The sequence below is a fragment of the Pelodiscus sinensis genome, chromosome 2, assembly GCF_052426305.1.
Source record: "Pelodiscus sinensis isolate ZL-2025 chromosome 2, ASM5242630v1, whole genome shotgun sequence".
NCBI lineage: Eukaryota > Metazoa > Chordata > Testudines > Trionychidae > Pelodiscus > Pelodiscus sinensis.
In genome coordinates this window covers 3,140,343-3,153,465 of record NC_143053.1, presented here as the reverse complement: position 1 = coordinate 3,153,465, position 13,123 = coordinate 3,140,343, and the positions used below count along the sequence as shown (strand labels likewise).

The window sequence follows — 13,123 nt, the reverse complement described above, 5'->3', positions numbered from 1 at the left end:
GACACAGGTATAATGGACCCTCTTGGTGAGCCCCCCCATCAACTAGTTCTTTTTTCCATCCATGGTGGCTTTTGGAGCCCCCTCCCCTTTTCCAAGTGCCAATTCAGCATCAAGTCCAGAAGCATTGGTTCAGAACACATCCCTCCCCCCCCCCCATGAATTCCTTGATCTTCCTTGCTGGTGCCCAAGAAGAGGAGCAGAAGACATCATAAGACCATTGCCACAAAGACAGACAAACGGGCAGACAGGGATAGAGTGAGACCCAACCCTGGCTGCTGGCCCATGTTGGTACCACAGCAGCATCCGGCACTAGCATCAGCACCAGCATTGCAATCACCTCGGAGTGAGGGGCTACCCCTCGGGAGGTGACTCTGTGGTGCCATCAACCCTGGAGGCTTATGCTGCTGCTAAAGACTTGATGACTCTGCTGGTATTGAGCTCCCCTCAGGCACCACCATTGACTTACAGGGTGCATATTTCTATAGGGCCGTGATCAGGGCTCACCAAACCGCGGCAAGCCCCATTCGCCATCTGCGCTGTCTGGCGATCTGCACATGCGCAGATCGTCCGAGCCCGGTTCTTCCTGGTTGTAATTTACTTGCCATGGGCGAGAAGATTGCATTATTTGTCGAGCCCTGGCCATGACAGACATTTCCTACAGGCACCCCTAGTTAGGATGGTTATGGTGCCTCTGCACATGCTCAGCTCCCTATTTTGTGGCTAGGTTGCTGGAGAATCTGCAAAGAGATTCCCTTCACAAAACCTCAACCATCCGTGCACCTGGTCTTGATGAATCAGTGCTGGATTGAGGAGCCCAACAAAGAGCGTTCAGGACTCCAGGACAGAGGCAGATGACCATTTCGTGGGGCCCAGGGCAGCACAATTTCACGGGGCCCCCCTTTGCTACGGCGCATGCACGGGGCTTCTTGAAGCGTGGGGCCCGGGGCGGCCACTCCACTCGTCTTGCCCTATATCCACCCCTGCTCTAGGATGCTGGTCCACAGAGGAGCTGGTGCTCCATGTCAGTGTCACAGAGCTCGGGGTGCTCCCTCTGGCATGCCCAACATTCCTACCTCATGCTGTGAACACAACTGACAATACGCCAGTCATGTACTATGTCAGCGGGCAGGGTGGAGAGGTTCTTCCCCGTGTCAGAAAACAGCGCGCCTATGGGAGTTCTGCATCACACCATTCAATCACGGTTGAAGCTTTGTTCCTACCAGGGGTGCAGAACCAGCTTGTGGACTGTCTCCTCGGGTCCTTCTCCACTCACCATGGATGGGCCTTGCATGCGAGTGTCACACTGAACATCTTCCCCCCGTGTTCCAACAAAAAGCCTGCAGCTCTTCTCCTTTAGGGCCACAGTCCGGGCTCCCTACATGCATTTCTGCTCACCGTCCGCGTCACTTACACGATGCCTTTCTGCCCATATTGCTGGTTCACAAAGTGCAGACAAAGATCGAGCAGGACCAGGACTGGGTCATTCTGATCACTCCAGCGTGGCCCAGACAGCAACGCTGCTTCCCCTCAGTCGAGCCGGGTCTCATAAGAGGCAAACAAGCTTCCACTGTTCCCAGACCAGATTGCACAAGACCGTGGTCAATTGCACCACTTGGATCTCAGCTCTATACATCTGAGCCGGGGCAGGCTTGTTCAGAGCAGGACCAAAAAATTCTCCTGGGCAGCAGGGAGACTTCCATGAGGACAGCTTACTGTGCAAAGTGGAAACGTTTTCCCTTCTGGTCGTGGGGTTCTGCCGGTGTACTTCTTGATCCAGCTTAGCAAGGGCTACCTGCTGTGTCTGAAGGTTCTAGAGAGGGCACTGCCTCCAATAAGTGAACTGCTTCCTCCATGGGATTTGAAGCTCATCCTCTCAAAACTGACGGGACTGACCTTTGAACCAGCAGAGATGGACTTGCTCCTACATCTCTCCTGTAAGACAGGACGGCCTTCCAGTAGGTGATCAATTCAGACAGGAGGGTTTCAAAACTCCAGGCCTTTACTGCAGAACCACCCTATTCAGTGTCTTTCAAAGACAAGGTTCAACTTCAGCCAAACCTTAAATTCCTTCCAAAAGTCGTATCCCACTTCCACTCCAGTCAGCTGGTCTTTCTGCCTGTGTTTTACCCTACACCTCGTGCAACTAGGGAAGAGCAGCACCTGTACTTCTTGAATGGCAGGCTGGCTCTGGCATTTTCTATTGAAAGGACTAGACCGTTCCGTAGGTCACCACAGCTCTTAGAAGCAATAGAGGACAGAATGAAAAGGCTTCCCGTCCCTGCTCAGAGGATTTCATCCTGGATCGCATCTTGCATACGACCATGCCACGACCTTCTCCAACACTGACTGTCCACTCCACAAGACCCAAGCCTCCTCGGCGGCCTTCTTAACTCAAATTACAATCCAGGAGATGCAGTGACTAGGTCATATGTGCCCACGTTCTCCTAGACTTATAGAACGCTAGAACTGAAAAGGACTCAAGAGATTATGAAGCCCAGTCCCCTGGTCTCATGGCAGGACCAAGCAGCATCTAGATCCGTGTTTCTCAACCAGCGGTGCAAGTACCCTTAGAGGTACTCGAGAGAAGTCCGGAGGGTACGTCAACACAACTGAAATTTAGAGAAAATTGATTTTTTGTTTGAAGTTTTACAGTGCTTTATTATTTTTGTACTTTTTACACCCAAAACTTTCGTCGCCTGCCCGGCTACGATGAAGTTGTTTAAACAAATGTGTTGCAATGGTAGAAAAAACGTTGTGTCTGAAAACTGTAGGTATTTGGGGTACTTATAATTTTTTTAAAGGAGTACTTTATAAAAAAAGATTGAGCAATACTGGTCAGGATCATCCCTGATAGATGTTCATCTAACCTGCTCTTAAAAACCTCTCTAGCTAATTTATTCCAGTGTTTAATCACCCTGACAGAAAGTTTTTCCTAACGTCCAACCTAAACCTCCCTTGCTGCAGTTTAAGCCCTTTCCTCATGGGATGAGGTTTACCGGGGCTGCCGACAAAGGGCTTTAATGTCGACAGGGGGAGCGTCCAGACTAGCGCATGAGCCAACAAACAGCTGATCAGCTGTTTGTCGGCTCAGTGCGGCAGCCATGTAATTGTAAATGAAACCACGATCATTTCAATCGCGGCTTCATTTGCCTTTGCCTATGTGTCTAATCTACATGCCTCTGCTGACAGCCATAGTTAGCTTGTTGTCCAATATGACCCTTATATCCCTTTCTGCTGGACTCCTTCCTAGACAGTCACTTCCCATTTTTTGTGTGTGCAACTGATTGTTCCTTCCTCAGCAGTTTCCTTATTTAATTTCATCCTATTTACCTCACACCATTGTTCCAGTTTATCCAGACTGTTTTGAATTGCAATCTGATCCTCCAGAGCACTTGTAACCCCTCCTGCTTTGGGCTCATCCACAAACTGTGTAAGTGCCCTCTCTATGCCGTTATCTAAATCGTTGATGAAGATATTGAACAAAATCGGTGCCAAAACTGATCCCTGCACAACCCCACCGCTTATGCCCTTCCAGCATGACTGTGAACCATTGATAATTACACTCAGAATAGTTCTCCAACCAGCTATGCACCCACTTTATAGTGGAACCCTCCCAGGTTGTCTCAAATGGTTTGCTACAGACGAGGTATACCATGTCTACTGCTTCCCCCTTACCCACAAGGCTTGTTACCATGTCAAAGAAAGCTAGCAGGCTGGTTGGACATGATCTGTTCTTTACAAATCCATTCTGATTGTTACTTATTGCCTTGTTATCTTCCAGATGTTTGCTGACGAATACCTTAATTATTTGCTCCATTGTCTTTTCTGGCACAGAAGTTAAACAGGCTGGTCTGTCGTTTCCTGGTGTGTTCTTATTTCTCTTTTTATAGCTGGGCACTAGATTTGCCCTTTTCCAGTCTTCTGGAGTCTCTCCTGTCTTCCATGACTTTTTGAAGATGATAGCTAAAGGCTCAGATACGTCCTCTGTCAGCTACTTGAGTATTCTAGGATGCATTTCAACAGGCCCTAAATTTCTAAACATCCAACTTTCCTAAGTAATTTTAACTTCTTCTTTTCCTATTTTAACTTTCTGTTCTTGTTTTTCCCTCCTCATTGAGCAATGGGCCTACCCTGTCCTTGGTCTGCCTCTTGCTTCTAATATATTTGTAGAATGTTCTCTTTTTACCCTTTATGTCTCTAAGTAGACTGAGCTCGTTTTGTGCCTTCACCTTTCTAACTTTGCCCCTTCACACTTGTGTTATTTGTTTCTATCCATCCTTTGTACTTTCACCTAGATACTAGACACACTAGGCTGTCATGCAGCAGGCCAGAGATGACACCCACTTTGGAGGAGCAATTCCACACTCTGATCTCACTGCTTGCAAGTCACCCAAGTGAGAATGGACACATGAAGAACTGAAGAACTGAAAACTTTTACCCACCTCTCGTTAGTGCTGCTCTTCGAGATGTGTCACACACGTCCATTCCAGAACCCCCACCAGCCCCGCTCTCAGGGAGCATAGGAGTTGAACCCAGGGATACCCCCAGGGGAAAATCCCCAGTACCTGGATTGGAGCACTTGCACACCTACATTGCCGCAGACATGTGTAACACATCTCGAAGAACAAGCATTATGAAAGGCAGCCCATGAGCTGCAGTGTCTCCGTTAGGTGGATGTCCAGCCTTGATCTAAAGCCTGCAAAGGAAAGAGAATCCACCGTGGCCCTCAGTGATCTGCTCCAGCAGTTAATGACCCGATAAAATGCACGTCTTATTCCTCGTCTGCATCGGGTTGTGACGGGAATACGGACACGCCGTCTGGGTCCGTTATCACTCCGTGCTTTGCCCTCTGCAGGCTCAGAGTTAAAGGGCCGCCAGTTTTGTTGCCAACTCACCTGGGCTCCCTAATCTCAGCCTCTCCCTCTTGTCTTTGCAGCTGCAGGACTGACACCGTTCCTGGGTTCTTCACTGTATGGCCATTACATCAGCATCACCAGCCCTGTGGCACCAGCTGGAGGTGAGCGCTCGGAAGTGGGTGACAGTCTGTGAAGCACCTGTCCTTGCACTAGGGGCAGGGGCAGTGAGATGCGGAATGAGCCTCTGTCCCCTAATAAACTTCTCTGGTCCCTTTCTGCATCTCTCCGGTCCATTGTCTCTGTCCCCCAGGTTACCCCTCCCCCCGCCTTCCTTCCTGCCCCCATGGGTAACACGGTTCTGACCCCACAGAGCCAGAGAGGCCGCGGCTCCAAACCCCAGATGGCTTTGAGTTAATTCAGCTCTTCTGCTCCTGCTTCCAGCCCTTCCCACGCCCACTGCCCCGGCCCAAGCCTGCTCCCCTGCCTGAGTACAACCCATCCCAGCATCCCCTGCCCCTCCTCCCAACCTGGGCAACTCTCCCATTCTCTATTCCCCCTCAGCGCAAGGATCACTGACAGCGTGGAGCCATCCTGGCAGCTGTTGTTTTGAAATAACTTTCCTAGCATCTACACCGGCCATCTGCTATTTCGAAATCGGTAAACCTCATTCCACGAGGAATAGCGCCTATTTCGAAATTGCTATTTCGACATAGGCGCTGGGTAGACTTGGAATGGGGGCTATTTCGAAAGTGGGGGGCCTCCAGCCCTTCCCAGGGTGCCCTGCTGGCCACTCTGGCCTCAACCAAGAAAACACCTCTCCCTCTTCCCCTCCCCTCCCCCCCGGAACCTTTAAAGGGGTAGAGTCTGGCCACAGTATCTGTGCCAGCTCCAGGCCTGGCAGCCCAGAACCAGCATTTGCTGCCCCTGACTCAGTGGCCCCAGCATGAATCAGGCAGCCAGTGACAGCCAGCCCTCTACCACTCCCCAGGACCAGTCCCCCAGCTCCCAGGAGCCTGCCAGGGGCTGGAAAAGGCGGGTGCCTTCCTGGTCCAGGGTGGAGATCATGGACCTGATTGAGGTTTGGGGGGATGCCCCCAATGTTCATGATCTCGGCACTAGATGGAGGAATGAGGCTGTCTGTGGCAGGATGGCTGCCAGCATGGTCAGCAAAGGCCACATCTGCACCCAGGAGCAGGTGCAGGTGAAAATAAAAGAGCTTCAGCAGGCATATGCCAGGGCCACAGGGGGCAGCTCCCACCAAGCTGCCCCTATTTCGATGCCCTGGACTGCATCCTGGGGGCGGGATGGTCCATGCTCCCCAGGTGGTCATCGGCCCTGGGGCAAAGGGCCCTGACCAGGGCATCGAGGAGGAGGAGCGCCAGGAGCTGCAGCAGACCAGACGGAGTGTGCTGAGCAGCCAGGACCCCCGAGCCGCCCCAGCAGACCTGTCGCCGGTGTCATCCGAGGCAGGTAAGTGCCATCACTGTCCCCTTATGTGGGGGGTGGACAGAAACCAGGGACTGCGCCTGTGAGCCTTGCTATCCATGGATCATGCAGCAACCTGCACATGTGTGGGGTTGGCTGCCACCCTGTTAACCACACGTGTGGGTGATGAGGCATGACATTCGCCTGACTCTGGGGTGGGACACAGCAGGACGCCCTCCCTCCACAAGGCCATTCTACACAGAGGCAGGGGAGATCTCCCGCCCGCCCCCAAACACCCACACCCACACTATACACAGCACAGGGGTAGGGGTGCGGTCTCGGGGCAGCTCCCACTCCCGGGGATAGCTGGACATTCCGAACATGGCCTGGGTGCAAGCACATCAGCTCTGACGGTGCAGGGAACGGTCATCCTCACCTTGCAGAGGGGGGCTGGGTGTCACCCACTGTGTCCCCAGGGAGAACTGACCACTTCTCTTGTTTCCCCAGCCACACCAGCTGTGCGTGAGGGCACATCACCCCACCCGGGACATGCGCCTGCACCCAAGGACTCCGCAGGCCCATCCGTGCAGTGGGGGGGTACCCGCAGCAGCACCTGGGGGCAATGTGAGCCCTGCACCGCACCCTCCAGCACTGGGTGCAAGAAGCCCTGCAGCTCCGGTGGGAGCAGCTTGCCCAGGGTTGTGCCATCTGCCAAAACCTGCAGATCCTGGTGCACAGCTTGCTGCCTCCCCAGCTACCGCTCCTCCTCCCACTCCTTCTCCCCCTCCCACTTCTCCCTCCACATCCTCCATCCCCTCCCCAGCCCCACCCCCCGGGGACACTGAGGCCCCCGCACCCGCAGTGCTGAGAGACAGCTGTCCCAGCGATACCCCGAACCCTAAGCCCTGAGCTTCCCCTCCCCCTTCTTCCCCTTGCTTCCCCCTTCCAGCTCCCTCCTCCCAGGTTTCCCCCTCCCCTCTCCCACCCTCTCTCACCTTCTTTCCCCAGTCTCACCAGAGTTTCATTCCGCCCTCCCCCAGTTTTGTTAAATAAAGAGCGTTTGTGTTCATGAAAATACATGTATTTTAGTTTACATCAGGAACGGGGGTTAGGGAGGGGTAAGTGGAAGGACGTGAGGAGGAATGAGACACAAGCCCCCAGTGGGGCAGACCAGGGAGGCTCTTAGTGCTCCTCAGGATAGAAGCTCTCCCACAGGGTCTCCTGGATACTGACAGCCCCCGATGGACCTCCCAGATGGCAGCCTGCAGAAAGTGCAGCCAGGCTCGCAGCAACGCATCCATGAGTGCCCAGGGGCAGCTCCGGCTCCATGTTGCAGAGTGCTGTGGTGTCCCGAGTGAGGGCAACCAGAGCACGCAGAGGAAAAAGAATGCTGTTCTGTCCCTCATCGAGGTAGGCAAGCAAGCAGTGAAACCTGAGAACCAGCTGTCCGGTGGCGGGGTGGGCTGTCCCTTTAAGCACAGGCTCCAGCCTCAGACAGCAGCCACACAAAGTAACTCCTGACCTGATGCCCTGCCATAATTGGTTCCGGCCGGCCTTAAATGCAATTCAGTGTCCTCTCAGTGTGGACGCGCTATTTGGGAATAGCAAAATGCTATTTCGAATGCATTTTGGGTTTAGACATGTTACTTCAAAATATCTTATTTCAAATAACTATTTCGAAATTTGATATTTTGAAATAACACTAGTGTAGACGTACCCTTAGGAATTTATCCTGGCCAGTCACTCCAGACTGCTCCAGAGAAGCATCGTCCCGACCCCTGGACATCAGACAGGCCCTCAGAAGCCTTACTCACAGGCACACTGCTGTGAGCACAGACACACAGCCATCTCCCTCGGGCAAACATTTGGAGAAACTCTCCTCTTGGTCACAGTAGGACTGGCTAGCTACAGACAACTGCCCAGAGTCACACGTACCCTTTTCACAAACCTCCCTGTTAGCTACAGGTAGCACAGAAGAGTTGCATTCATACATGCTTTGGGGCTGGGTTAAGACATCAGCCTGGTTAAACACATCTGCCATGTCATAATCACACCGCAAAGCCACACGGTTACACACCGAACTCCACAGAGGATACGGTCTCTGCTGTTCTTCCCTTTTCCTAAGCTGAGGTTCAAGTCTGGCAGTTCTCTCCTTGGCTTGGCTGATTTTTCTGCCCGACTTTGCCATCTGCTCTGCATGTTCTTGGTCTAGCTTCTGCTTTCTTTCAGCTGCTTCTCTGTTTGCCTTAGCCACTCTCTGCTCGGCTAGCAGAAGAAATTCTTCAGTTTCTTGTTTCTATTTCAGCTGCAATCTCCTCACTGGGTCCTGCACTCTCATTTCTTCTGCAGCATCTCTGGCCACTGACAAAGATCTCAGCTTTCTTCCTAAAGGTGACACCTTTCACCCAGCACAAATCTTCCAGAGCCTCTCTGTCCAGACTGTCAGACTGTTGCTGACTCATTGCAGCTGCTCTTTAATCAACCAAACTCTCATACCAAAATCCAATTTAGAACAGCGTTGGTCCTGATCCAAAGCTCAATTGACCAGGTTCTGTGGATCCTGCCGACTATGCCACTGGGACGGACCAGGCCAGGTCTGGGTATCAGCTTAGGGTGAGTTGCTCAAAACCAGGGCTACTTACAACCTTCAACTGGAGACTTTTCCCAAATAGGCCGCAAAGCAGTCACAAACAGCGCGTCAGCTGCCAGTCCGGCCAGCAGGAAGCCTCACAAGCAAAACCCCTCAGGCACCTCAGCTTTCTCTGTGCCACAATCAGCCCCTGACCTTACACACAGGTGAGAGGTTATAAAACCCAATCTCACCAACTCTACACAGATCCTCCCAGTCCCAAAGAACCTGTGTCAAGCCAATTTGCAATTTAGATCTTACCCACAAGAGCATGCTGAGCCAATCTTTTAGAATCTAAAATCTAAAGGTTTATTAACAAATGAAAGAAAAGGTTGAGAGAAATGGTGGATACAGCATCCCAAAAAGTGACTTGAGCAAAAGTACTGCTACTTTGAAAAAAATGTAACCAAGTAAAAGTCGAAGTATCCGTCTGGAAAACTACTTGGCTATGTCTAAACTGGCATGAGTTTCCGGAAATGCTTTTAACAGAAAAGTTTTCCGTTAAAAGCATTTTCGGAAAAGATCTCTCCACATCTTTCTTGCAATGCGGTGCCCAGAACTGGACACAAGACTCCACCTGATAAATGTGTTCCGACCATCCAGCCAGCCATCACCCACTGGGACTCATTTCCCTAGAGGGGCACATGCGAGGGCTGATTTCAGTAACACACATCTCCTCTGCACCACCTGCCTCACGTTGGGGAAGCAGCAGCTCCCCCCCTTCCCTCATCCACCCCAAAAAAGTGAGCAAAACTTCTGAGCCAGCCACGGAAGCCGGAGGACAAGATCAACTGCTCATGGGGGGAGGGGCAATTTAAAGGTCTCCCCCAACAACTCAAAGTGTTATACCCCCCTCCCGAGTCAGTAGCCCAGCTCTCCTCAGTTCCCCTATGGGGCTCTTGGGGGGGAAAGGGGGGGAATGAGGCACACCTGCTCCACACTAGCACACACCCAGATAGCAGGGTTGCTCCAAATCCCAGCCAGCCGACACACAGAGGGAAGCTGGGCACACAGACACAGTTCTTCAATCCCCACCAAACTCAGCTGCCCACCCCACGCCTCTTCCAGCACAGCCTGCCCCACGGCTTCTACGGGGTGTCACGTTACTGGATTTTGAGGGGAGCAGCCAGATTGCTGCTGCACCCATAGGTGAGGGTGTTGGCCCCAGAAAATGGTATAAAGGGGGGCCATGTGGGGTGTTGAATAGGAGCTCACTGTCTGCTAATCCTATGGACGCTGTTCATGTGTTTGTATAATGTCCAGCAATTATAAGCATGTACTTGTATACTGAAGATTTCCCTGCACGTGGTTGAGCATTGGGCAGGGCCGGGCCTGTGGACATGCTGATTAGCGAGGCCCTGTGGGACAATGGCTCTCAATGGGCCAAGGACACACCTAAAGAATGGGGGCTGTCACCTGAGAGCTGCCAGCAGGGAACACAGAGATTGGCCTCTGGCCAGGTGACCTGCTACAGCCAAGAAGGGACCAGGAAGGAGGTATAAAGAGGCCATGTGATGGTCTCCATTTTGTTCTCAGCTCAGCACTTCATCCCAGAGGCATCAGTGCAGGGATCGAAGAGCCGGAAAGACCTGTGGACCCATCCTGATCCTAGGATGCACAACAAGGACTTTTAAACCAGCAGCTGTAACATCTCTGCTAGAGCCTGCATCGAGAACTGGGAGATTCGGTGCATGTAATGTGCTATCCTTTAACAACCTCACTCTCATGCTTTTCTTTCTTGTGATAATAAACCTTTAGTTGTTATATGCTAAAGGATTGCCCCAGCGTGATTTATGGGTAAGGTCCAAAGGGTAAATTGACCAGGGATCTGTGGCTGGTTTCTTGGAACCGGACAGAACTTTTTCGGGGTAGGTGGGATTGGGTGCTAGGACCCCCCACCTGTGTATGAGGCCCGGGGACATCTGGGGCACGGATATTGCTGGGGTGCCGGAGGGGTTTGGCTCGGGAGGCTTCAGGCAGGCAGCTGAAGCGCTCTGTGGGACTGGTTTGTGGCCTGTTTGGAGAGGTCACCAGTCTGGGGGCTGTAAGAAGCCCCAGATTTGAGCAAATCACCCTGAGCGGACGCCCTCAGCTGTGCCCAGACTCGGCACGGTCTGTCATTCGGGGGGCCCCCTGTCCCAGGGAGAATAGGGAGCCCCGGCCCTGGGCACCCACCCTGCTGCTGCTCCTACCAGAGCAAGGATTTACCTGACACAAGTAAGTGCCTTTGTCCTCCCCGACCTTGGCTGAGGTGGCTGCTGGGTTTCCCTCCTATTTAGCTGGCTGGCCCCAGCTAAGGTCACATGAGACTATTCAAATGCGTCCCCTCCGCACATGGCCTTGGGCAGCAGCCCTGGTTGCTCACGGCTCAGGCTGGCAGTGCCTGCACAGATACTAGTTTTGAATGAAAAGGTGTTGATGGGACTATTAAGGGTACGTCTAGACTCCATGCAACACCGGCAGAGGCATGTAAATTAGACATGCTGACATAGGCAATGAAACGGGGATTTAAATATCCCCTGCTTCATTAAAATTAAAATGGCCACCGTGTTGTGCCGGCTCAGCTGAGTGTCGGCACAACGCAGCAGTCAAGACGTGGATTGGTTGGCGAGGAAAGCCTTTGCTGACCGATCCCTTATGCCTTGTGAAATGAGGTTTACAGGATCGGTCGGCAAAGGCTTTCCTTGCCAACAGATCTGCGTCTTGACTGCCACGTTGTGCCGATGATCAGCTGAGCCAGCACAACGCAGTGGCCATTTTTATTTTAATGAAGCAGGGGATATTTAAATCCTCGCTTCATTCCTTATGTCAGATCGTCTAATTTACACGCCTCTGCCGGCAGAGGCAAGTAATCTAGACCTACCCTAAATGGCTTAATTGTTGGCAGGGTCATTGTGCTTCTTGATTGGTTATTTTTTTGGATTATTGGGTGCTTGCGCAAGAAGCTGCGCTTAGGCAAATCAGAACGATGAACGTAGTGAGTAACTATGTGCTTCCGGAAATTGTAGTGGCGTAAAAATTATGATATTTTCTAAAAAAACTACTTGAGTAAAAGTCAAAGTATCACAAAAATAAATTACTTGAGTAAAGTACAAATACTGAAAAAATATACTTGAGTAGTATAATGAAGTATTTCTATTTAGTTACTCTCCACCTCTGGTAGAGAGTAAGACTGTTAAGGAGAATACATTACGTGCACCAGTCACCAGGTTCTGGATGCAGGCTCTTAGCAGAGATGTTACAAGCTGCTAGCTTAGACGTCTCTGGTGCACATCCTGTGTCAGGACAGGTCAGCAATCCTCCCCAGCTCTCTATCCCTCTCAAGGCTGCATGTGGAATCAGGAGCAAGCTTGAAGACAAGATGGAGACGCCCTCCTGGGATTTTTATATTTCTGGTGTCTCCTAAATTGGAGCTGGTCACATGGTCCAGTGACCTGTCTGGGTTCCACATGCCGGCAGCCAAGAGGCACTGGCCAGTCTGCAGGTTCCCAGACGCATCCCTCAGGTGAGTACTGGTCACAGAGCCATTGTCCTTGGAGCAGGGCTAGTTAGCACAACCAGTCACTGAACAGTCCTTCCTCACAACAGGCCCATTGCTCCTCCCCGACAGAGCGCATTCCCAGTACGAGCACAGGGCCCATATTCATAACTCCACACACAGACATCAAAGGAGCTGATAGAGGAGGTATCCGAGCCTTTAGCTATGATCTTTGAAAAATCATGGCAGACAGGGGAGATTCCAGAAGACTGGAAAAGGGCAAATATTGTGCCCATCTATAAAAAGGGGAATAAGAACAACCCAGGAATCTATAGACCGGTCAGTTTAACGTCTGTCCCAGGGAAGATAATGGAGCAGGTAATTAAGGAAATCATATGCAAACACTTGGAAGGTAATAAAGTGATAGGGAATAGCCAGCATGGGTTTGTGAAGAACAAGACATGCCAAACTAATCTGATAGCTTTCTTTGATAGGATAACGAGCCTTGTGGATAAGGGAGAAGCGGTGGATGTCATATACCTAGACTTTAGTAAGGCATTTGATACGGTCTCGCATGATATTCTTATTGATAAACTAGGCAAATATAACTTAGATAGGGCCACGATAAGGTGGGTGCATAATTGGCTGGATAACCATAGTCAGAGAGTTGTTGTTAACGGTGCTAAATCCTGCTGGAAAGGGATAACAAGTGGAGTTCCTCAAGGGTCTGTTTTG

General features: G+C 51.5%; 1 protein-coding gene across 1 annotated transcript in view; it reads left to right on the top strand.

The window, feature by feature from the left end:
• Window positions 1–5,134, top strand: part of LOC149525220 (uncharacterized) — a 34,867-nt gene extending 29,733 nt beyond the window's left edge. Inside the window, exon 11 of the mRNA XM_089775918.1 lies at window positions 4,937–5,134. Within this exon, the coding sequence (XP_089632044.1) occupies window positions 4,937–5,049 (113 nt within the window). The 3' untranslated portion in view covers window positions 5,050–5,134. The remainder of the gene's footprint in view (window positions 1–4,936) is intronic.
• Window positions 5,135–13,123: the final 7,989 nt, after the last annotated feature.